Genomic DNA, 24,948 nt, shown 5'->3' with positions numbered 1-24,948 from the left:
TTTCCTCAATGTCAGTGACACAATCTTCATTTCCCTCAGCCCTCACCAATGCCTTAACATTCACATTTCCACTAACAGGCTGTTGGTGACGATTTTAGGTATTCTCGAGGGTGAATTAGGTTTCCTTTGCTGTGCCCCTCACTGACTTCTGTGTCATCCGTAGCAGAGTCATTAACATCCAGACTTCTACCAATAACCTGTTCAAGGAAATCGAGGCTGCTTCTACCACACCCTTCAAAACTCCTCCAGCTTCTGCCACCGCGTAGTCCCAAAGCGACTTCTACATTTAGGTATCTGTTACAGTAGCACCCTAATTCTGGGACCAAAATCTGCATTCATTTCCTGTCACTGCTGTAACAAATTACCAGAAACTTAGTGGCTTATGACAAAAGAAATTTATCTTACAGTTCTGGAAGTCAGAAATCCAAAATGGATCTCACTGGGCTAAAACCAAGGTGTCAGCGGGGCTGGTTCCTTCTGGAGGGTCCAGGGGAAGGGGAGAAACTGTTTTCTTCCTTTTCCAGCTTCTAGACGGACTCGAGTTCCGTGACTCCTGGCCCCTTCCTCCATTCAGTGGGCCTAGTCTTTCTCGTGCCTCCGTCTCCCTGGTACTCCCTCTCCTGCCTCCCTCTTCCAGGTATAAGGACCTGGGTAAGTGAACAGGTCATCAGGGCACAGCTGGGACTCAACCCCGAGTCTGCTCACCTTACGCTGAGCCCTCACCACTGAGCCCCACTGCCTCCCTGCAGGCGAAACCCAGGAGCGCCGTGTGCAGCCACCTCGCCGTGCAGGCCAGGAGACTGTGGCAGAGGCGAGAAGGTTTCCCTGAGGCCTGAGTGGGCTAGGACTGTGGGTCTTGCAGCAAGGAGCAGGCCAGCAGGTGGGAGCATGGGGCACTGTCCCCACCTTGGGAGGGGTGTGGGCTGGTCCAGCAGGAGGCACGCCCCGAAGACCAGTGCTGGTCTTCCTCCTCGCCGCCTGGCCCTTGCTGGGTGGACTTCCCGAGGCCCCGATGATCATGCTGTGCCCACGACCCCCATGTGCCCAGGGACTCCGCAGCTCCTCCCTGAGTCAGACCAACATGACCATGTGTGTCCTGGACACCTCTCTGCAGCCGTCCTGTGGCTCCTCATGGACCTGTCACCCCTACACATGCTCTAGATCTCACTGCACCCAGCAGCTCGAGTTGGAGACTCCGGCGTCCTGCTGGCCTCTCCAGTCCCCACATCGGCCAGCCTCGCCACCTCCCACTCCCGGCCTCCTCCCAGCAGCCACGCCCCGTTCCTACACACACACGGGACACGGGCTGTGTGCCTGGTGTGCTTCCTGCGGGCCTCAGGAGATCCTCGATGCTCCAGGCCATGGCACGTCCCGGCCTTCAGCTCCCACACCCGTCCCATGGCTAAGTGCTGTGGGCATCCTGAGGCCTCTGCTTAGGGGGTCCAATGCCTAGAGACGGGGAAGACACGTGAGTGGGGCACACCGGGGGGAGAGGACCCGTGCAGCCAGGTGGGCAGAGTGCCCACAGTGAGGCCCAGATGACAGGGGAGGAGGGGGTGACCTGAAGGAGGCTCCCGGGCCAGGCCTTGCCAGGAGGGGCCGTGGCCTCCCTGGCTGGCCAGAGGCTCTTGGCTGCAGGGTTTGGCGGGCTGCACGCAGGCCAGTCAGGACCCCACCCTTTCAAGAGGCCCTTCCGGGAACAGGGTGGTGGAAGCCGAGTCAGCATCTCCCAGCCTCACTGTGGAGCCAGGCCTCCCAGCTGGTGAGAGGGGCAGCCTGGATGCTGCTGGACACGTCCAGTGACTCGGGGACAGGAAGGAGAGAGTCAGGCCTCCCAGCTGGTGAGAGGGGCAGCCTGGATGCTGCTGGACACATCCAGTGACTCGGGGACAGGAAGAGAGAGGCTGCCCTGGCTCTGCTGAGCTCCAGACTAGGTGAGGACAGAGGCACAAGCCCCAGCAAGGGGCAGTGGGCTCGGAGGGACAGAGCAGGGCCCGCAAGCCTTCCCACAGGGAGGGTGACACTAGCCCAGGGGCTCTGAGCATGAGTGAGTTCAGCAGGTAATATGAGTGGAACCTTCTGGAACCACACATGTTAAAGTCATGTTACAATTCTGACACACACCCTCCACATCCATGGACTGAGTCAACGGAGTTGGGGCTGGTTCAAGCACGGGGATTTTTAAAGTTGCTCCCAGTTGACCTCTGTGCAACTGCTCTGGGACAGGGAGGAGTCAGGGAGACAGTATGGGGCCCTTGTGGGGAGACAAGGGGCTAGGCTGTGAAGACAAGGCACCCCAGGGTGTACCAAGATTTTCCTGGGAGCCCCAGGGCTGTCGGGTAGGGAGCGACTCTCAGGGGCAGGAGGAGGAGACGGCACGCCAAGAGCAACAAGGAGGTCACAGAAGAGGTCCAGAGAGAAGGCGGGTGGGGGAGGAACTGGTGGCCACGCGAGCTGGGAGATGGAGCCCAGGGCCGCCACCATTTAAGGGGTGCACAGGGGGTGAGCATGACATGAGTCAACCACCAGAGAAGGCCGCACCATCACCAGGTGAGATGTGAGGAAGGGCAGGGGAACGGGGGCCTCACCAGAGCCCCTGCCTCTGCCCGCGTGGAGCCTAGACAAGCTCCAGGGCTCAGCTCACGTCTCGCTCCCTGATTATTCCCCAAGCCCTGCCCTGCCCCACTGCAGGCACTCACCCCCATCCGGAGCTCTCCTCTAAGCCACCCTCGGGCCACGCTGCCCCGGCCAGGGGGGCCCTTGCAGCAGAGCCTGTGTCCACCTGGCCAGGAAACTCCCCAGTCAACTCCAGCCCGCACTCCAGGGTCCTCGCTACCTACATGGGGAGGGCACACCACAGGGGGAGTGGCGAAGGCCCCCTGGGCACTTGTGACACAGGTGTGTCCCCTGGCCCCAGGCTTCCTGTGGTCTACAGGCCGCTGTGTACACGGGTCAGCAGGGGGAGCCTGTGGTCGGCCCTGGCAGGAAAAGCGGCACCTGCCATCGGCCAGCACGGCTGGGACGTCCGTCGGTGAGAACTCCACACCTCCCAGGCCGCAGGCACAGGCCCGGCCCCAGGGGCGTGCAGGGACCGCCTGCAGGGCAGGCGGAGGAGAGAAACGGGCAGTGGCCATGGGGTGCAAGGGCAGGCCACCCTCAGTCCCACGCCAGTCTTGGTGCCCTCAGCACGGGTCACCAAGACGCTGAGGACACACACAGGCGCTGACCTGAGAGAATTCTTTTTATTACGACTGAACAGGTGAGCCGAGCGAGCGATGCTGCCTTCTGCCGACAGCTGCGTCTCCGCACAGGCCTCCTGCCCCAGGCACCTCGGTCCTGAGCCCAGCCGTCCAGAGGGTCCCTCCCGGGCAGCGGGGGCAGGAAGAAGGGAGACACGGCCACAGGCTCGGGGTCCCTCCCGGCACCCCCGGCCTCCCCCTCCCCACCCTCTCGGAGCTCCCGACAGTCAAGATCCAGGCCAGGCCGGGAGAGAGGAGGGGGAGCCCGGCAGGAATCTCTAAAAATAACCCCACCCCCGAAAACAAAACCAAACCGAGCGGAACGAGACGTCTGCACACCAAGCCTCCTGGGGGAGCCCGTCCCTCCCTGGTGGATTTCTCTCAAACGGCAGAGCCCTCGGGGGAGGTGGGGCTGGGCTGCACGGAAGACCAAAGGAAGGACCCCACAGAAGGAAATGCAGATCGCCAGTCCCATGAACGTTTGCTGAGCAAGTGAAGGAAGTCCAGAGTTCTTCGTGACAAGCGGCACTCATCCATCCAACAGGAAACCGCGTGGGGAGCCGGTCAGACGCGCTGCGCCCGCCAGCTTCCAGGGAGCCCCACTCTGCGCAGCCAGCCGGGGGCAGCGTCCCCTCTGACCTCTGGCCGAGCATGCCGGCATGTGTGCGCACACGCAGACGCGCAGCACCCGTACCACCGTCTCTCTGCACACGTGCACGCCTGCCAGCCGGGGGCTCACCTCTCCTTCACATGGTTCTGTGCCCCCGTGCCCCCGCTGCCGGTCCCGTCCCCGCCGCCCCCCGCCGCGGCCCCCGCCGCTGCACAGCACCTCCGTGAGGTCGTCCATGACGGCGGTCTCTTTGGGGTCGAGCAGGTTGAACTCCCTGGCAAAAAGAATGAAGTGGACGTAGAGTGTGTTCAAGTGTCCGTGCAGCTCGAGGGCCAGGGTCTCCTTGAAGTGGGACGAGTAGATGTGTGCCAGCACGTGGAACAGGTACTTGCAGATCTTCTTCACCAGAGACTCGAAGGAGCTGGGGAATTCTCTGCCTAGGGAGAGGAGCCGCAGCGTCACCCTGCACTCTGTTCCATCCCCAAGGAGGGAGCGCCCGCCCAGCTGTTCCACCAGGCAGGAACGAGGAGGCCAGGCCGGCCCTCCAGGCTCCTGGAACCAGGCACTTTCTGCAGGACCAGCCTGAGGGGTCCACCCGCTGCCCGCCCCCTTACCCTGCGCCCTCGCTGAGAGGCCACCAGCAGACACTGGAGTGACTTGTCACCCTGGGCCTGGCCCGAGAGCTGCATCTTGCGGGTTGCCTGGAGGGTGGGTCATTGCTGAGCTGTACTGGTTGCCTCTGCCGCAACAGGCCTGCGACCCTGCCACACGCCACCCAAAGCCTGGACTCGGCTCTGGAGTCACACACGGTTCCCTGACAGGTACTCTACGGCCCCCTACGTGGCCTGGGCCACAGAAGAGGAAGGGAACTGGGGCACGTGGGACTCTCCTGCCAACCAGGTGCCGCCCTCTGGCAGCTCAAGGCCCGCCCAGAGCCCCCACTGGACCCTGCCCACGTCTGGACACAGCCACAGCTGCTGCTTGTCAGCCCACAAGCCCCGGCAAGGTGGTTGGGACAGCCCTATTACGCAGGGGGCGGTGGAGGCTACAGGTCCCAGAGCCTGGGGTGGGCGGGCACTTGACAGCTGGGAGGGTACCAGCTTTACCCTACGGCCCAGGTCACACGGCTGCCCCTCCCAAAGGGCAGCTTCTCCTCACCTGCAGGCACGCCCGCCCTGTGCCCAAAGGCGCACCGCCGGGAGAGACCTACCATATTTCGTGGGGAACACGTCCTCATCAGTCACCAGCTTCTGCACGGAGCTCATGACAAAGTCGACGTACTGTGGGGCCGTGCACTTGACCTTCTTCCCCCGCTCGTCGTACCAGTAGTACTGTCTGTGGGGACAGAGAAGGCTGGTCACAGCGCCACCGTGGGACCCAGGCCCTACCCCAGCCGCACCGCTCCGGAGCTTCACACAGACCCCTCCCTCTGCCCAGCACTCCCCACTCATTTATCTGACTTTACTTGGCCTCAGAACCAGATTAGACTAGGTCCCCACCTCAACACCCCACTTGCCAAGGGTGAAGACTTGAGGCTCTGAGCACCCTGCCCTGGTTTCCTGAGCTCACCAAGCACCCCAGGGGGACAGCCACGAGGGCTCACCACTCCCGCCACCCTGCCAGGCTGGAGTCAGGAGAGCGAGGGGGTCCCATTTACCACAGGCAGCCTGATTCCCAGCCAAGAGAAAAGGCACGGCCCAGCCAAGTGGCCTCGAAACAACTCTGCTGCCGCCGCCTCTGCCCCAGGACCCCCAGCTCCATCTAGCAGGAACCAGGCGCTCTTCTCGGCCTCGCACATCTATAGCTCATTTGTAACACAGGCAAGATCAGGAAAGCACAGCCCCACACTGACGGGCAGGCCCCCAGGAAGGAGGCCAGCCCTTGGTGGACAAAGGGACACAGCCCTGACTGCCACTCAGACACCAGGCCCCGCCCACCAGAAGGTGGACCATCTGGGGAGCAACCCAGACGTAGTAAATGGCAGGCTGCAGCTGCACAGCCACCGCAGCACGTTACCCCCGTCACATCACACTGCCAGCACCAACACATCCTGCGTGCCCCACCAGGCCCAGGAATGAGCAAAGGAGCTCGTCCAGCAAAGCCCTAAGAAGCCTGCAACACTCCCCTCCCGCCCCAGGAAGCTAACATCCAGCATGGACCCCTCGGCTAGAGCTCCTGCCCCCGCGCGCTCCCCACTGCAGGGGGCTCTGCTTGATCCTCCTGCCCCACCTGGGCAGCAGCACGGGTGTGTCAGACCGGCTGAGGACGCGGAGGCAAAGTCCCTCTCAAGGTCACTTCGTGAGAAGACAGGTGAATCTTCCCTCCCTTCAGGACGGCCTGTGGGGTCCCCAGGTCAGTGCAGTGGAGCCCCAGCCTCTGGGGGCCAGGCCAAGGCCCACGTCCCTGGTGAGGAGACACAGCAGGACAGGGCCCCAGGCCCCGGGCAGGAGTCACAGACACCTGCTCCACCAACTCCCTCACCCTGCATGCTGATGCTGGAAGCACCTGGCCACAGGTGCCAGAGTCAGAAGAAACACCCACGGCTAAAACCACAACGGCAGGCCTGAGAAACCAGCTCCTAAGGGACACTGTGGGTCGCCCCATCTGTTTGCAAGACAAGCATTCTGCTTTCAACATTCCAGTTTTTGTTTTCATTTTACTTTTCAAATTACCACACAGTAAAGCTGACTTGTTTGGGTGCAATCCTATGCATTTCCAGCCACACAGAGGTCCAGGTACCCCCACCACAACCGGGCACAGCTCGTGCTGCCCCTCCTAGCCACAGGCTCCCACCCCGCGCCCCGCCAGTCAGTCCCCAGGACACTAGTGATGTCTCCTCGAGACGCCAAGGGCACCCTGTGGTGCACGTATCCGTGGGCCCTTCCTTCTCACGGCTGAGACATTATTCTGGAACATCAGCCTGGAAGCACCAGTGTGTCCCAGTTCACCTGCTGAAGGACACCTGGGTTGTCTGCAGTTTGGGGCAGTTATGGGTCAGGCTGTATAAACACTCCTGGACAGGTGTCTGTGTGAGCACAAGTTCTCTCTTCTCTAGGGTGGACACCCAGGAGAGGGACGGCCGAGTGCACGGTAGGTGAATGCTTCGTTTCCTAAGAAACCACCACACCATCCTCGGAGGGGCTGTCCCACCTGCACTCCCTCCACGCTCCCATCCTCGCCAGCACCCAGCATGCTAACAGCGCAGCTTGAATTCGCATTGTTCCGCCTGCTCGTGGTGGGGAGCCTCTCGGGTGCTCACCTGCCCTCCTCGGGTCCTCCTCAGTCACTGCCTGTCCACGCCCTTTGCCCACCTGTCACCAGACTGTTTTCTTATGACAAGCTGAGAGTTCTTGACACACTCCGGGCACTAGTCCTTTCTAGTCTACAGTCTGTCTTTTCTTTCTTTTAACTGTCTTCCTCAGAGCAGAAGTTCTAACTTTTGATGAAGTCCAATCTCTTGATACTTTTTTGTCAAGAGACTATGCCTTGTGTCACAACCAAGAACTTTGTGCCTAATGCTAAGTCAGGAAGATTTCCTCCTATGTTTTCTCCTAAAAGTTCTATAGTTTTACATTTAGATTTAGAATCCACTTGGAGTCAATTTTGGCATAAAGTATGAGGTCTAGGTCAAGATTCACTTTTGTTTTTTGGCATCCAGATGACTGGTTTTTCCAGCATTAGTTGAAAAGACTATCCTTTCCCCACAAATTTCCTTCGCATCTGTCACAAATCGGAGGGCAAGTCCATATAGCTCTATTTCTCCTCTGTTCCACGGGTCTAGGTGTCTGTCACAAACCGGAGGGCACGTCCGTGTGGCTCTACTTCTCCTCTGCTCCACGGGTCTAGGTGTCTGCCCTTCGCCAGGACCACGCTGTCTTGACTGCTGCAGCCCTAGAGAAGTCTTAGAAGGGGACAGTGTGATTCTCCCAACTTCACTGATCTTCTTCCAGAACCACTGTGGCCACTGCAGTGACTGTCGTTCCACGTACACTGTGGAACCAGCCTGTTGACATCCACACAGCCCTGCTGGGATCATGACTGCTTAAACAAACAGATCAGTTTGGGGGGAATGGACGTTCTCGCATATTGAACCACTAATCCATGAACACAGAATGTCTATCTACTCAGGTCGCCTTTGTTTTTGTCCATTAGCATTTTGCAGTTTCCCGCACACAGATCCTGTGCATGTTTCCTAAAGTTTACACCTGAGTATCTCGTCGTTTTTGGAGCTACTATAAATGGCACAGTTTTATTAGTTTTGGGTTCCAGTGTACACTGCTGGTATACAGCATTATGATTAATTTTTGTGTGTGTTGGCCTTGCTAAGTTTATTCATGTATTCCATTTTTCCTAGAATCCTCGGGGTTTTCTACATAGACGACAGTGCTGTCTGTGAATAGGGATGGTTTTATTTCTTGTTTTCCAATTTGGATGCCTTTCACTCCTTTCTCTCGCCTTACTGCATTACCTATCTTGGGTGAGTTTTGGTATTTTGTGCTTTCTAAGCAATTGGTCCATGTAATCTAAGCTGTCAAATTTATGTATAGTTTCTTGTGATTGTTCCTTATTATCCTTTTAAAATCTGCTGTGTTTACAGCGACCCCTTCACTCCTTACATTGATAATCTGCACCTTTTCTCTTTTTTGTCAGTCTTGCTCAAGGTTTATCAATTTTATTGATCTTTTCAAGGAATTGGCTTTTGGTTCCATTGGTGTTTTCCTTTTGTTTTCAGAGATCAGTTTCAGTGATTTCTGCCCTTATTCTTTCTTTTCTTCTGCTCAATTTGGGTTTATCTTGCTCTTCTCTTTCTAGTTTCTTCATATGGACGCTTAGATTGATTTGAGACCTTTCTTCTACTTCTAAAATAAGCATTTAATCCTATAAATTTCCCTCCCAGCATCGCTTTAGCTGCATCCCACAAATTCAGGTATGCTGCATTTTCATTTGCGTTCAGTTTAAAACATTTTCTAATTTCCTTTGAGACTTCCTGTCTGACCCATGGATATTCAGAGAGGAGTTAATTCCTAAATGTTTGGAGATTTTCCTTTTATCTTTCTGTTACTGATTCCCAGTTTAATCCCATTATGGTCAGATAACTTACTTTACATGATTCTGATTCTTTGAAGTTTGTCAAGGGCTGTTTTGTGAGCCAAGATCCAACCCACTTTGGTGAACATGCCCTGTGCACTTGAGGAGAAGGTGTATTTCACTGTTGAGGGTGGAGTGTTCTATGAATGCCCATTCAGCCCCGGTGGCTGACGGCATTAGCTGTGATCTTCCCGCTGACTTTCTGTCTGTTGGTTCTCTTACCAGGAGAGGGTGTTGAAATCTCCAACTAGAATGTGACTTTTGTCTGGCCCTCCTTTCCGTTCTGTCTGCTTTGTGTACAAACTCTGCTGTTTGGTGCACACACATTGGAGATCAACTCTTCCTGATGAATTGGCCCCTTTGTAAACAGGCAGTCCTCTTCTGTATCCCAGCTGTTTTCTTCGCTCTGAAGTCTATTCTGTCTGGTATTAACAGAGCCCCTTCAGCTTCTTCTGGTTAGTGTTTTGTTGTGTCTCTTTTCCATCCTCTCTCTTTTAACCTGCCCGTGTCATAGCACCTAAAGTGAGTCTCCTGTAGACACTGCATGGTCGGCTCATTAAAAACCCGCTCCTGGGGCCGGCCCGGTGGTGCAGCGGTTGAGTGCGCGCGCTCCGCTGCGGCGGCCCGGGGTTCGCAGGTTCGGATCCCGGGCATGCACCGACACACCACTTGTTGAGCCATGCTGTGGTGGCATATGAAGTAGAGGAAGATGGGCACGGATGTTAGTCCAGGGCCAGTCTTCCTCAAGAGAAAAAACGGGGAGGATTGCCATTGCATGTTAGCTCAGGGCTGGGCTTCCTCACAAATAAAAACAAAAAACAAACCCGCTCCTATAGCCTCTGTCTTGTAACTGGCACGTTCTCACCCGTGACGTGGCCTGTGATCACTGGCCTGTTTGAATTTAAGTTCATTGTGTGCTGACTATTTGTCCCTTTTTCACTCCTCAGATTTCCTCTTTCCTGCCTCCTTTTGGGTCATTTTTTAGTATTCCCTTTTAACTCTGATTTTGACTATATCAGTTACACAACTTTTTAGTGATTGCTCAAAGGATTATAAAATACGCACTTCACTGTTCACTCTGCACTTGAACCAATGTTGCCCTTTGAGTGGAATACAGGAACTCCCCCCATCTGGCCCCTCTGCCCACCCCCGTGCTGCCCAGCCTCTGTGCCCCTTGGCACACGCCGAGCCCGCCAGGCAGTGTTCTGACTCCGCTCAGCCACCAAGTGCATCTGGACAACTAGAGGAGAAGAGCAGCCTATCGCCTGCTCGCTCCTCCTCCCCGCTCACGCTCCACGTTCCCTCTGTGATCACCGCCCTCGGGCTGAAGAGCTCCCTGTAGCAACTCGGTTTTGGAGCAGGTCTGCTGGCTAGGAATTCTCTTAGTTTTCCTTCACCTGAGAAGTGTCTGATTTCACTTCACTTCTGAAGGGCATTTTTCCTGGATGCAGAACTCTGAGGTGACCGTTCTTTCCTGTCAGCTCCTCCTACCCCCAAGGCTTCTAATGAGAGCACGGTCACTCCCACTGCTGTCCCCACAGGTGCTGTGCCGCTGGCCCTGCTGCTGTTCAGGTCTCCTCTTTCCAGCAGTTTGATTACGACATGTCCACATGTGGATTCTTCCGGTTTATCCTATTTGGAGTTCATTCAGCTTCTTGAATCTGTAGGTTTGTGTCTTCACAACCTTGGTAAGTTTCAGCCATTACTTCTTCAAGTGTGTTTTTGGCATGGCCCTTTCTCGTCTCCTTTTGGGACTGCAACATTACCCTCTGGTTTCTGTCCTACAGGCACCAGCAGTGTGGAGACAGGCCTCTGCCACACTCCGGGCCCCGGTGGACTTGCTGGTCCTGGGACAGCAAGTGGCTCTGTGGAACTCTGACAAACCTCCTTTTTTCTCTTAAACTCAATTTGTGTGAGTTTCCATCTTGATCTCAAAAGACTCCTAGGAAGGCCTTACATACATATCCAACTCATACAAATCTACAACAACCCTATGAAGTACGTTACAGACCGAGAGGAGGAGGAGGAGGAGCAGCAGAGGATTTAAGTTCCCCAGATCTCCAAGTTCAACATGGCAGAGCCCACATCTAGATGCAGGTCTGCCCCACACCAAACCCTATGCTCTTGCAAGGAACCTCTTCTCAAACACATTGATCCTGAAGGGCACGTGGGAATGGAGCAGCACAGGAGCCCTAGCTTCCCCACCCGCCTGCTCCACGGGCCACCTCTGCTGCCGCCTGGCCAGGCACGTAGCCAGCAAGCATCCTCTTGAGCACGCTACACACACGGCTCTCAGGCACTGTCCTTGCCCACCTCCAGCATTTGCTTCCAGGTCTGCTCTACAAAGGTCACTCTGTCCTGTGACATCCTCCTGCCTGAGCTTACCAGCACCACCCACCCAGCACCACCCCACCCTCCCTTGGGCCGCCTGGCTGTGTCCAGCTGGGGACGCACGTGGCACCTGAGCATCCCCTCAGCGGCTCTTCCTGGGCGAATAAGGAGTGGAGAGCCGGTTGTCGTGTGCACTTGCTCCCACATGACCCAGCCCCGAGCTGCGACCCATCGGGGCCACGAGAGCGGGGCCCAGCAGGGCTGAGAGCTGATGGGGGGCACCCTCTGCCGTCTGCCTGTGCTGAGGCTTTTGGTGGGTTCTCAGCGAGAACAGAGCTCAGCTTGTCAGGGTCTGAGCTGGGTCTGTACCAGGGAGCCTGCCTGTCTGTGGGCAGGATGAACCCAGGACGGTATACGCAAATGTGTTCACTAGCAGAGGCTGGCGGTTCACGCATACTTATCAGCCCCTGACCCGCAGGCCCTGACAGTGAAAAGGAGATGCCAGAAAGGTACTTCTGTGCCTCCTCCTCAGCCACACACCCCAGGCTGAGCCCCTGCAGAACCAGCCTCTTGCCTGAGGCCATCTTTTGTCACTTCTGCTACTCGGGGCTGGTGGCAAGCCTACGCCACATGGCGGCTCTCCTACCCACAGCATGCAAGAGCTGCTGCAGTGCTGGCGGGGTGCCTCGGAGCCCCTCAGGGATGTCTGCCTACTGAGGAAACGAATGTGCACAAGCTTCCAGAGGAGAGTGACTAGCATCCGGTGTGTCGGGAAGTCACCAAGAAGGCATCGCAGCCCCACGAAACCAGCCAAGGGAAGGCCTTCTCCACCCAGTCCCTCACCGGCCCCTCCCTCTCTGTCTCACAAAGCAGGAGCCCTGAGGAAGAGCCGTCAGTTGACTGGACAGCTAACTGAAGCAGAGAAGCACTTCCAGCTTCACGGTGCTGTTGTCTTAGGAAATGTCCCTGCCTCTAGGAACACAGCCTGTCAGCCTCTAGCTGGCTCCTGGTGCCCCAAGTCCCAGTGGGACCCCACCACAGGTGTCCCTTCTCTGCTGGGCTGTGTCCTGTTTCCCCACCAGGGCCTGGGCCCCGTGGGAGCAGGAGGACACTGCTGAGGAAGGCTCCACACTATCAGGAGACCTCGCACGGGACACAGCGAGAGTAGGGTCTGAGAAGACAGGGTCTGGGCCCCACAGCCCACTGCATCCCCCAGGGGCCAGCCCATATCCAGGCAGCAACTCACGTGTTGCAAACGGCCATGGTCTGGCACGCTTCTCCTGTGCAGAATTCTGAGATGGTGCTATACTGCAGGTTGACGTGGTGGAAGAACGTTGTGGCTGGAAGAGAAGGGCCTGGTGTGAAAACAACCACCGTGGAATCGCTCCTGTCTCCACTGCCCCATAGGTCCGGGAGCAACAGTGCTTCTTTCCTCGGACCCTGGGGTGGCCAGTGCTTATCAGAGACAAGAGACAAAGCCCCAGGACGGAGCACTGGCCTGGGGGCTGGCTGCCAGCTGCCGCCATGCAGGGGGTGGGGGACACGGGCCTGGACAGCGCCAAGCTGGGCAGAGAGCTGGCAGCCATCTAGACGGAGTCCCTTCTGTGAGGGGTGGGGCAGACTAACATCCCACCCCCGCGAGGGGTCAGGGCCCTAGGACTCACACCCCTGCTCTTACAAACACCAGCTGCATCAGGGACACCCACCTCGGCATCAACTAACGCAGACGGCAACTCCAGCTCAACACCTACGAGGCCGACCCCCTTCAGAGGAGAACAGCTCCCTGTGGGTTCCACGACCTCCTGCGTGGCATTCTACGAGCCCTGAGCCCCAGGCCTGCCCAGTGGGTGGGGTGAAATCCGCCGTCCCCTCCATGGGCCACAGCCTTCCCACAACCCAGCACTGGCAGCCTCGCAGCCACCCTCCCGTCCCACAGTCTCTCCCTGGCACTGGTGTCCCACGCCCTGGTGCCTCCAGGACTCGCACCGAGTCCTCTGTGTCTGCGGGACGCCCCAAGTGCACTGCAGGGCTGGCCATCCTGCGCCTCAGCTTCCAGCCAACACGTGCAGGCGAGGCAGCTGGGGGAGCCGCTACCCGGCCACGGGCCACTCAGGCCACACACTCTCCACAGACAGCGGGCGGGGAGCTGAGCACCAGCGCTGGGGAGTCCTCGAGGAAGCAGAGGCGGCCACCTTCGCTGCTTCCCTGCCAGCTGCAGTGGCTGTGGCGCCCCTGCCCTGCCCCCCCACTGCCCCTAGCCCCACTGTCTGCCACGCACAGCTGACCCCTGCCCCAGCCCCACTGCCATCTGCCACGCAGGCTGACCCCACCCCCAGCCCCACTGCCGCACACGGCTGGCCCTCCCCCACGCACTGTTGCTGGCCAGCCACTCGTTGAGGTCGATCTCCCGTGGCAGCACCACCAGCTCCTTGAACTCGAAGTCCGTGATCCTGGACTTGGTGTACTCTGGTTCCAGGTACATCTTCTTCTCCTCCGTGGCAGGCTTCTTCCCGTTAGGCTTCGCTTTTGACTTCCTGCCAGTGAGAAGGGGGCATGGGGTCACCACATAGCACATGCAGGCATGGAGACCACAGGCCAGGCTCCAGGACACAAGGGGCTGTCACTGCCAGTGGGACACCAAGGGGGTCTCCCAGAGACGTCCTGGGAGAGTCTGTTCCCACCAGGCCAGAAGTGGGAGGCAGCTGCCCTGCACCTATGCCCTCCTCTGCCGTCGTCAAGAACCTATACCTGACCAGCCAGCCACCCTGCCTCCATGAGGGGAGAATGGGCTGCAGGGACACTACCTGGAGGCCTGACGTCATGGGGCCGAACCTGGAACCCAGGGCAGGCAGGTGGCTCTGGGCCCACTGAAGGGGTGGGGTGGGGGCCACACTAGTCAGCTCGCCCCCCACGTGTGACCCTGCAGCCATCTTGGCCCACACCTTGGGCCTGGGGTCCCAAGGCAGGACCACCAGGCGGGGCACAGAGACAGCGTGACTCACCCAGGCCCTGAGCCTCTGAGCACAGTCCCACCATGCGGGTGTGCATCCTTCTGCGCAGATGACCCAACGCCCGCCGTTCCTCAGCACCTGTTGTGTGCCCGACACCCCCGAGGTTCGCCCCACCCCAGGCCTCCCGCCATCACTGGGTTCCAGGTTCACCCTGCACGACACCTGTCCTGCTTGTCCTGCCCCCCGATCCTGCCAAGTGCACAGTGCAGGCTTCTAGGCGGGGCAGAGGCAGGCATGAGCCAGATGTTACAGAAAGTTGCGGAAATGGCCACTTCTCACTAAAACTTTTTCTTGTTTAGAAAATAATTCTTTTCCATAAAAATATGCTGTTATATAACACAAAACGGATACATGTTTTTACACCAATGAATACATATTTTTGAAATGTCTATTTTCACTTGAATACAGTGGACAGCAGTAGCTAAACCCATGATCCAAGGCTCTTTGGCACTGAGGGGACCTCACCCCCTCCTCAGTAGGGGAAGCTGCGGCCCCAGAACCAGCCTCCCTCCGGCTGCCCGGAGGCTGGAGCCAGGGCCGTGGTACATGCGGCCCAGGCAGGCCAACGAGACAGCGTGTCCCCTAAGAAGCAAAGTGCCCAACAGAGTGGCCCAGAACCCGTGGCTGGGAACGCTGGCCCAGGCCAGGCTTCACACCAGTCTCCGTGTCTGTCTACACGGGAGCCCACACCGGCCAAACGTGCCCCAGAGCAAGGAGGCCCTGCAGAGGGCTGCACATCTCAGACACCCTTCCCAGCAGCGACCACTCAACCTCGTGGTGTGGAGGGCCTCGCGCCGGGCTCTCACTGTCTGGGAGCCAGCACTGAGCAAGGCTGCAATCTCCTCATACGTGCAGGAGTTTCCCCACATTTTCAAGTTTAGAATTGGGTTCCTGGGGGAAAGTCTGAGAAACTGAAGGAAAAAATTCCTAATAGCATGGATTAGTGTCTTGGTTCTTACTGGAACAATTGAATTCTTTAATGGCAGACATCATGACTTTTAGAAAACCAGCTTCAAATCAATACTGTCATGAAGTCTTACTGACCAGAAAAGGCCACTTTTGATTATAAACCCTCACGGGGGTGTAATGCAGGATGCAGCCCCTTTCACTGGGCGGCCGGCAACCAAGAGCAGGCACAGAATGCCCAGTGAGGCCCCCCTACCCCGAGGAGCAGCCACAGGCCTGAGGGCAGAGCCTTGCACCTGCCCCGAGGGAGAATCAGGCAGACGTGGCCCGAGAGGCACTCAGCGCAGGGGTTGTGTGTGTTCTGGAAGAAGCCCCCTCTTCTGGAGCCTCCCTGCCCTGCTCTGCAGTGATGAGGGGTCAGCAGGGGGCACACCCCCGCTGGGCAGAGCAGTGGGCACCAATGTTGGCACAGCCGTGGGCCCACTGTGCCGAGGGCCGCTCTCCTCAGCCCAGCCTCCTGCAAACCAGGGAGGGCCACGGTTGGTGGGCAGACGGGGTGGGGGCCCAGGCTCAGGGGCCAGTGTGCGTGGCTGGGCCCCACTAGGTCACCTTTGGTCTTCCACGCCTGCAAGAGGAGAAGCAAACCTGCCCACTCCTGGCTTCTGCCACAGCCCCGAATGCCCAGGTGAAAACGCACTACGGGCCTCACGTGGGGCATGGCCCCCATGGTAGCACACGGCGGCCTGGCTCCCTGTGCACCCCTCTGCCCTGCAGGCCTGGCAAGGCCCACAGTCGGCAGGGAGGGGAGGCTGTCGCATCGGGGTGAAAGGTCTCTGCAGCTCCTTGACCTCGTCCTTTCCTTTCTCCTGTTTTGAAGAGCTGCTAGTGGTTTATTTAAAAAAAAACAGGAAGGAAAAATGCTCCCCGAATGCCAGGGAAATGTTTTCCCTCTGGCTTCTCACAGCAGATCTTCGCCTTAAAAGGCGACATATGCTCAGCCTCCGGGTGCAGCATTGGGAGAGGCCAGTGCCAGGCAGGGCCGCGGTGTCCTGGGGACAGGGTGGGGCGGACCCTGACCCAGGGCTCCCAGCCCTGCGTAAGTGGGCCGAGGCTGGAGTGCAGTGTGGACACCACACCCACGAACACACACAATGGGCACTTCAGGAGTCCCTGCGGTGGGGCGGGGTGGGGCTGTCCAGTGGGGACAAGTATGGACATGAGGTTCTCGGGCCCTCAGCCTTCAGCCCTTGGTCGGCGACAGCAAGACTCCCAGCCTTTCCCAGAGTGTGCAGGGAGACCAGGCCCCAGAGGGTGGGAGCAACTAGGGGCTCTGCTGACACCCTCGGACACTCCACTGGGAAACGGGTGGGCGGGCCATTTCGCTCCCTGCTCCCGCCCTTCTCCTGACCCTGAGTCTCTGGTGCTGAGTCACGTGCAGTGGAAGAGTGGAAGGCTGGAAGGCTCCCCGTGCCCACAGCCCCAGGCATGAGGGACCAGCTTGCAGGATGCACGCAACTCGAACCTTGCGCCAGCCTCTGCTCCAGTCAGCCCCGAGTATCCAACTACTGGGCAGATTCTCGACCACGAGCCCGGTCCAGTCAGACCCTGACCCCCTCACCCGTGCTCTCAGTGCACACCTGGCCTGTGCCGTGGCCACTCCCGCTGGCCACACACACTGAGCCTTGGCCTCCAGGTCTGGAGGGGCCTATGATCACACGTGTAGGGATAGGGAGAGGTGGGGGCCCGGGCCGTGAAGCTGGCCACCCCATCTCCCCACCCACCACTCTGCCATTTAGGAGCCATGTTACCTGGTGACTCACGTAACACGCCTCAGCATCAGCTCGCAAGCAGCGGTTACGCGGGCAGAGCGCCCACGGAACCAGCCGTCACTGCAGGGCGTCTCTGGGCAGTGTGCGCAGGCCTGCTCCTGGACACTGCCTCATCACGAGTGTGTGTCGTCGTGCCAGAGCGTCTATTTCCAGGGCAGACTGTGAGCCCTTGGGCCTCTGGTTCTGAGGGGCCAGGGGAGGCAGCCCCAGGAGGACCCGGGTTTATGCTCCACAAGACGGGCTCGGAGGCTCCGGGCAGGCGCCAGGACCTGGGCAGTGGCCTGTGTGGTCAGAAGGCCTCAGCCTCCTCACCCTCCTGACCTCCTCACCTCTGACAACAAACAAGCAGGCACACACCAGGACCCCAAGCTCAGCTTCCGCAGCTGGTTCCCCTGAGTTTCACTCCTCATCACCCAGAGCTGGCCTGGAGCCCTGGACCTCAGCGCAATTGGGGATGGCCCATCTGCTAGGCCAGTCGGCCCAGACCTCTTTGGATCCTGGTCACCGAGTCTTCTTTCACTCAGTCTCATGGAGCAGAAGTAGACAATGGGCACTGACTGGAAGGTGGCAGGACCAAGAGACAAGCCTGCCTGGGGATTGTCTGGGGACGTGCAGGGCCTCTGTGCTAGGAAGGGCCTGTGCAGGAGGGCCCCACAAGCCCAGCCACACCTCTCTCTGACCCCAAGTTCTGTCCCTTCCATGGCAGGGAAGGCTCTCAGCCAAGCCACGTGGCCCCTTCCAGTGGCAGAAGCGGCCCTCGCCCAGCTCCGTTCCTCTGCCGCCAGCAGCAGCTGATCCGAGATTTCAGAGAATACACAGGGCCTTCAAAGTGGAACAGGCTGCTGCGTGACACCGCGGTGCTGCCTGCCCTCTGTCCCCACAGATACCCCAGTGGAGAGGACAGGACTCTGCCCCCAACCACACGGGCTCCGGCTCTGAAATAGGCTCCATCCAGCCCAGGCCCAGGGGTGCGCCCAGGGGCTGCGGCCGAGCTCCTCTCCAGCTCTCTCCACACTGCTCGCTCCAGTGAAAGGCTGAGTCCCTGGCGTGGAAGGACGACTGTGCGAGGTCTTGGCCACAGGCCAGATGGAGCTGCCCTGAAGGGACCAGAGGGTGGAGGCCAGGCCTCGGCCCACCACCAGGCTGGCTGTGACCTCCTGGGAGGAAGAGCCCGGCTGAGTGCACGTGCAGAGAACCCCAAACAGAGCCCCACGCGCTGCTCCCCATCTAACAAGCAGGCTCTGAGGCTGGGCCCCGCCTGACAGATTCCATCCATTTGGGAGGGGCCCGGGCTCCAGTGGAAACACCTTCCTACTGTCTCCCCACTGGGCGTCCGCCCACCCAGCCTCACCCCTCACTCCCCGGGCTCCTGATGCCTTTACCGCCGTGGGGACCCCACGTCCCATGTGTGGACCCTCTGCTGACATGCTTGGCCTGGCACACTTCTTGTCTATGAGACCCTGTCCAATGTCACACCGCCCAGTCCCACCAGGAAGGCCTCTGTGGTTGCTGGGTGTGACCCAGACACGTGACCACCCCGGGCCGAGGGAGGGGATCTGAGCACGCAGGAGTGTGGCCTGAGGAACAGGCCCCGGAGGCACCGTGGGGGCTACTGTGCTTCCGTCAGCTGCAATAGGAGCCCTGCCCCAGGAACATGGACACACCACAGGGATCTCCTGCCCGTATGCACGTGACCGAGAGCGCTTGGTGGTGGGCCGGAGCTGAGGGAACACCCTGAGTGCCAAACACTGATGTGACAAGCAGTCGGTTCCCTGTCGCCATCACAAGTAATGCGGCTAGCCCCCCAGAGGAGGTGACCCCTGGGCCACCACAATGAGGCCCTGGCTGGCACGGTCCCACCCTTCGAGGAACAACCAGTTAACTTCAGGTTTTGAAAACGATGATTCCGCAAGGCACCCATCCTACTGGGTGAGTAGCTGGTGGTCCCACACTCGTCCAATGCTGAGCCCCACCGTGTGCCCTCCCTCAAGCCCCATGCTCACCGGATGCCTGCCCAGGCGTCGGACAGCTAAGGTCCTCACCAGCAGAGGGACGCAGGGCAGACTTGGGAGGTGGCCCCCACGGGAAGTCATGGGGAACACGGAGACCCTGCAAGAGGGTGGGCAGGGACCGGAGGTTGCTCTGTCTGGAAGCAGCCTTGCGGGACAGAGGAGGTCGAAGGTCTGGGGCTGGGGGAACAGGGTTTTGGGGAACCTGCGGATGAGCAAACAGTGGACCAAGACGCCAGGTGCAGGGAGGCTCCATAGATGTGCTCCTCGGAACGCTAGGTGGGTGCTGTCGGGGTCCGAGACAGGAGGGGCCCATGGAGAGGGCACCTGGAGGACCCTCCTCACGCTGGGCTACCCAGGGGGGAGGTGCTCGGGAGTCAGCTCCTGCACCCAGGCCCACACACAGCTAGCTGGGCAGCGTCTGCACAGGACAGCCCAAGATCCAGCCTCTACCGGCCTCCTTCTCAGGGAAGGCGATGAGGGCACAGGCTCGGCAGGGCGATGTTACAGGGCTGTGCAGGCCCTGCACTGGGCGGCTACAGGGTCAGACCTGTTCCCCCCATGGCCAGGGCCAGACGTGCAGGGGACCGGTACCAGCAGCTCTCAACGTCTGTGAACATCCCGCCACGGGGCTGTGAACACACAGGGCATCAGCCCCCGGTCCCTGATGCAGTGGGCTGGCATGGCCTGAAAACTGCACTTCTGACACTTGGAGACATCCCGCCTGGACCTCGTGCTCACCCGTCCTAACTGATCCCAGCACTACCACACCCCTTCCTGTCTCAGAGCCTGGGAATTGAGGGCTGGAAGACCCCCAACAGGACCCCTGCGGAATCCCGGTCCAATCCCCACAGGCTGCGGCCGGCCAGGCACTGCAGAGAGGGACATGCAGATCATTTCTCTTCTGCGTCTAACTGCCTGGCGGTCAGCACCCCCAAACAAAGCACACTTTCACAAGCCTTTGCATCCCCTGCAAAATAAGAGACCCACTGAGAGGGAAAGAGCCAAGGCCGACCGAGAAACGAGACAGGTAGGCAGACGCCGGGGACCCAACGTCCAGGCACACCCTCAGGTGCTGCTGACCCGGGGCCTCAGCCTGACAGGGCACTCTGCCCAGAGCACGTTTCACCCCACTCCTCCCCCTGTGGAACAAGCTGCTCTTCCTCGACACCTGGCTGAACGGTCACCTTCGCCAGGAAGGACAGCCTCGGCCACACCTCTCCCACGGGGTTTGCTGGGCTTCTGCAATCACACGCCAGATCAGAGGGGCCATCCTGCCTCCTGTCTCTGTGGAGCCTGTTTCAGGGTTCAGCCCTCACTCTCCACGCACGCGTGTGCAGGGGCACACACACGGCCCCACACACTGTCGACGATGGTCACTGTGTCTGATTTGAACCAACACCTGGAGGAGAGTTCCGCCAACAAGCCTCCCCGTCACGTCACGTCACATCACATCACAGGACGGCTCTGGGAGGCCCTGGGGCAGAGCCCTGGTTTCCACAGGAACTTGTCTGAGTCCTTCCCGTGGGGCTCGCAGGAGACCTGCTGTGGGGGAGGACCCTACAGAAGAGGAAGGTGGAAACCAGAGATGCCCAGAGACAGATGGAGGTTCTAGAACCCAGCGGTCACTCCAGGAAGACCACCACCGGTCAGGCCTGGCCCTCACCTCAGACCCTCACCAAGAGCCGTTAGTGCGGTTATAATTAAAGATAGGACTGGAAAAGCAGGAGATACTCACTTTCACTTTAAAAAGCACGACCCATTGAAGCGACAGACAAACACAGATTATCACACTGAAGGAAGCCTGACTGAGTCTAGGCCGTGACACCTTCTGGGGGATGGAGGTAGTGCTCCTCACTCCTGCCAGCTGCCCTCCCCTCACTGCTGGGCTGAGCCGCGGCCCCCAGGAAGTCCCTCTCTGTGGGGCCAGGGAGCCTGCCTCCATAGCTGTGAGCGTGCCCTGCCCCCAGCCCCCCACGCACACGCACACGCTCTCCCGCACGTCTGAAGCAGACGCTTCTGCTCTGAGGCAGAAAAGGCACTGGAATGAGTCTCTGAGCCCGTGCAGGACACTGGAGGCTCTGCTGTAGCAGGTCAGGAAGAAGAGCTGGGACATCATCAGAACTGGCTCCTCTGGAAGCACCCCCAATAGCAGGCAGCTAGATGGCCGGGGCCCACAGCAACTCCAGGACAGGCTCCAGTCATCCCACCTGGGACAAGAGGCCACACAGCCTGCCGGAGGTGAAGGGCCTGTCCAGGGGGCTCAGGAGGGCACGAGGCAGGACTGCTGTGCTCACAAGACACGTTAGCCAGAAAGAGACGGTCACGGGTGGGCTGTGTTCTCCCGGGCCACACCCCCTCAAGGGGCGAGCTCCCTCCCAGGAGCACCAGGGCAGGAAGTCCAGGCCTTCAGGGAAAACTCCCTCCAAACAAAGTTCCTGACCAAATCTGGCTCCAGGGCCTGTGGCTCACAGGCGGAGCTGCCCCTGCCCTGGGCCCATCTCCACTCCGGGCCCACCAGAGGCGGCTGTACACCCCACCACAGCGACTTTACCTGGGAGGGCGGCCAACGTAGACAACTACACTCCCTCAGCCTGACCCTGGGGTGGGCTAGGGACAGTCAGACAACCTCCACCGCCCCCCCACCGCGGTCACCTGAGCACTCTGCCAACTGCCTGAAGCACCATTTTGCAGCGGAGTCCAGTTTTGGGGGGCTGGCTGAGCAGAGCTCGGTCTGCGGGCAGACTGCTGTGGTCTCCAAGCATGATGGGGCAGCACAGGGGTGGGAGGGAAAGTGGGAGCCAGGGCTCCGGACGGCCCTCCCTTGCTCGCTCCCTGGACAGCCCTGACTGGGGCCGGCCAACAGCAGCCAATGAGGACAGGCGGGGGGAGAAGGAAGGGCCCTGGCCAGCCGGCCGGCAGGGCAGAAACAAACAGCTGCTCCTTTGACAGGCAAAGGCCGGCCAAGTCTGGTGAAGTGAGGGAGTGTCTGAACCGCCTTTTCAAAGTGGCGCCGTGCGGGCGCCGTGTGGGGCGAGGCCACTGCCGTGGGCACGGGCCAGCCTGCAGGAAGGGCACATCAGCAAGGCCCTGGGGGGCACTGCAGAGCCCTCTGACACGGCCAGGGAAGCTCCTCTGTGCAGGCAGCAGCTCTGCCCCGTCTCCTGGGGTGACACGCACCCCTCAGCTAACCCCCAGCCCGGCCAAGACAAGAACCAGCCGGTGGGGTGCCCCTGGCTGGGGAGTGGACAAACAGGCTGGCAGGGCACCTGCAGAGTGGACACGGGCCTGAGGCATGCCTCCATTCGGAAAGCCCTGGAAGGACAAGGCCAGCCAGCTTCCGGGGCGTCCAGAGCAGATGCTGAGCTGTCACTGGACAGAGGCTGCTCCCCTAGCTGCTTAGGATGGCAGACCCCGACCAAAACGTCCAGAGCATCCTCCCATGGGGGCATAAGAAGCTGTGTGGCCAAGGCCTTCTTCACAGCTGGTCCACACACAGGAGACCAGAAAGTACTGAAAAATCAAACGTCTGGTGCGACGTCCTGCTCAGCCTCAGTGTCTCAGTTCTGACCACAGTGACAGCTCATTGTCAGCACGGGTTCAGGAGCACGGCCACGGGTCTGCCAGGCCCCTGTGCCCACATCCTCGCCACGCTTCCCCCAGGCCCCAGCCTTAGCCCTGCTCTCCACCCTCAAGGCCACATCACACAAAGGGCCCCGCTGACCTTATCCTCTGCCCAGGCTCAACCCAACTCTGCAGTGGCAACTCCAGACCACAGAGAGGACACATCAACACGCGACAGGGAAAGGCTAACCTCTGCCGGGCACACCTGGGCACCACCAGCAGGGCTCCCCAACCCGTGAAGACCAGGCATAAAGGCCCTTCTGCCCTCACAGGACAGCGTCCCCACGGCCACCTGGGTGTCAGCAGGAACTCAGGCACCACACTCACCCACTGCCTGTCCGGGGCACAGACCCCAACGGGATGGCCACACAGCCCCTGGACGTGAGGTCCTGGGAAGGGAGGACGCAGCTGGCCGGGCAGTTGGAATAACTGAGCCATAGAAGGAGCTTCCAGGCTCGTCTTGTTCTATTCCCTGCCCTGGTCCTAGAACCAGCACCTCCTCAAGGAGCTCTGGTTCCTTCCACTGGAGAAGATTCAAGACCGTTCTTACACATACTCTCTCTTTCAGGAAAGAGCAGCGGAGGAAACACTACCCAGCTATTCAACGAGGTCAAAGTCAGACAAGGATGTGACAAGACAAGGAAAATCACAGAACAATATCCTCCACAAACACAGACATAAAACTCAATCCAGCGACATATAAAAAGAATAATAGACGGTAACCGAGAGAGGCTCATCCCAGGAATCCAAGCTTAGCCAACATCTGAAAACCAGTCAGTATAATTCACCACATTGACAGAATAAAGGGGAAAAGATCATCTCAATTAGATGTAGAGACAGTACATGCAAAATATTCATACTCTCAGCAAACCAGGAGTAGAAGGGAATGTACTCAGCTGAGCAAGGGACCTACAGAAGACTCTAAAGCCAATTCCTGGTATCCTTCCTGAGGACACCCTTCCTGAGGAGCAGGAACACGTGGGTTGCTCACTCGCTGCTTCTAGTCAGTACTGGACAATGGCCTTGGCTGGGGCCAGGAGGCAGAAACAGAAACAAAAGGCACGAATACTGGAAAGGAAAATGTCGTCTTGTTTGGGAAATAACATGGCCGTATATACACAAAATCCCAGGAACCTGCAAAAAGTCTCCTAGAGCTAAAAAGTAAATTTAACAACATCACAAGGTCAATACACAAAAATTAATTTTATTCCTATATACTAGCAACAAACGGAAAATACAATTTATAAAATTGTTATTTACAATAGAATTTTTTAAGTTTAGCAACAAATTTAACTAAAAATGTACAAAATCTCTCACTGAAAAGTACAAAGCATTGCTGAGAGAAATTAAAGACCTAAATAAAGGAAGAAATTCACCATGGTCAGAAATTAGAAGACTCAGTATTGTTATGATGTCCATTTTCCCAATTCAACATAGATTTAGCACAAACCTATCAAAATCCCAACAGAGTTTTTGTAGAAACTGACAGGATGACTCTGATATGTATATGGAAATGCTAAAGGACTTAGAATAATTAAATCAACCCTGCAAAAGAAGAACCAAGTTGGACGACTCACTGATTTCAAGACTTACTTTATAGTATTCAAGACATTGTGTAACTGACAATATAAATAGATGCATAAATAAAATAGAATCAAGTTCAGAAATAGATCCACAGTTACAAAGTCAACTGGACTTCAATGAAAGTGTTAAATCAATTCTATGGGGCAAGGGAAGTCTCTTCCATAAACAGTGCAGGGAAAACGGAATATCCATACAAAACATAACTCAGCCCAACCATATGTCATTATATTATGTTACATTACATTACAAAGGTAATTCAAGATGGATCAGTGAAGGAAGCATGAAGACAAAACCACGGTGCTTCTAAAAGAGAAGAGAGGAGGATGCCTCTGCCGAGCTCAAAGCAGGCGAAGACTTCTTAGGACAAGTGAAGCACTACTCGTAAAGAAAAGCTTGACTAATACACCCTGCATCAAAATTTAGCCACTCTTTCTATTCAAAATACTGTTAAGAAAAATGCACAGGCAAGCCACAGACTGGGAGAAAATATTCACAACAATACATCTGGCAAAAGACTTGTATCCAGACTATATAAAGCAGCCCTATAATTCAATAATAAAAAAGACAACCCAGCTTTTAAAAAGGGCAAGACTTGGACAGACACTTTACAGAGGAAGCTATTCAAATGGCGGATAAGCACAAGACAAAGTGCTCGGTACCACTGGTTATTTGGAAAACGCAAGTCAGAGCCACAATGAGACACCACCTCAGACTCAC

The 24,948-nt window shown here is 58.0% G+C and overlaps 1 protein-coding gene across 1 annotated transcript in view; it reads right to left on the bottom strand.

The window, feature by feature from the left end:
* Nucleotides 1-3,875: 3,875 nt before the first annotated feature.
* Nucleotides 3,876-24,948, bottom strand: part of MOB2 (MOB kinase activator 2) — a 42,272-nt gene continuing 21,199 nt past the window's right edge. The window contains 5 exon segments of the mRNA XM_058526059.1: nucleotides 3,876-4,053; nucleotides 4,055-4,286; nucleotides 5,060-5,184; nucleotides 12,515-12,608; nucleotides 13,642-13,802. Coding sequence (XP_058382042.1) covers nucleotides 3,975-4,053; nucleotides 4,055-4,286; nucleotides 5,060-5,184; nucleotides 12,515-12,608; nucleotides 13,642-13,802 — 691 coding nt within the window. The 3' untranslated portion in view covers nucleotides 3,876-3,974.

This window comes from Diceros bicornis, chromosome 31 (assembly GCF_020826845.1).
Source record: "Diceros bicornis minor isolate mBicDic1 chromosome 31, mDicBic1.mat.cur, whole genome shotgun sequence".
NCBI lineage: Eukaryota > Metazoa > Chordata > Mammalia > Perissodactyla > Rhinocerotidae > Diceros > Diceros bicornis.
Note: the sequence above shows the minus strand (reverse complement) of the source record. Positions and strands in the feature narration are given on the sequence as shown.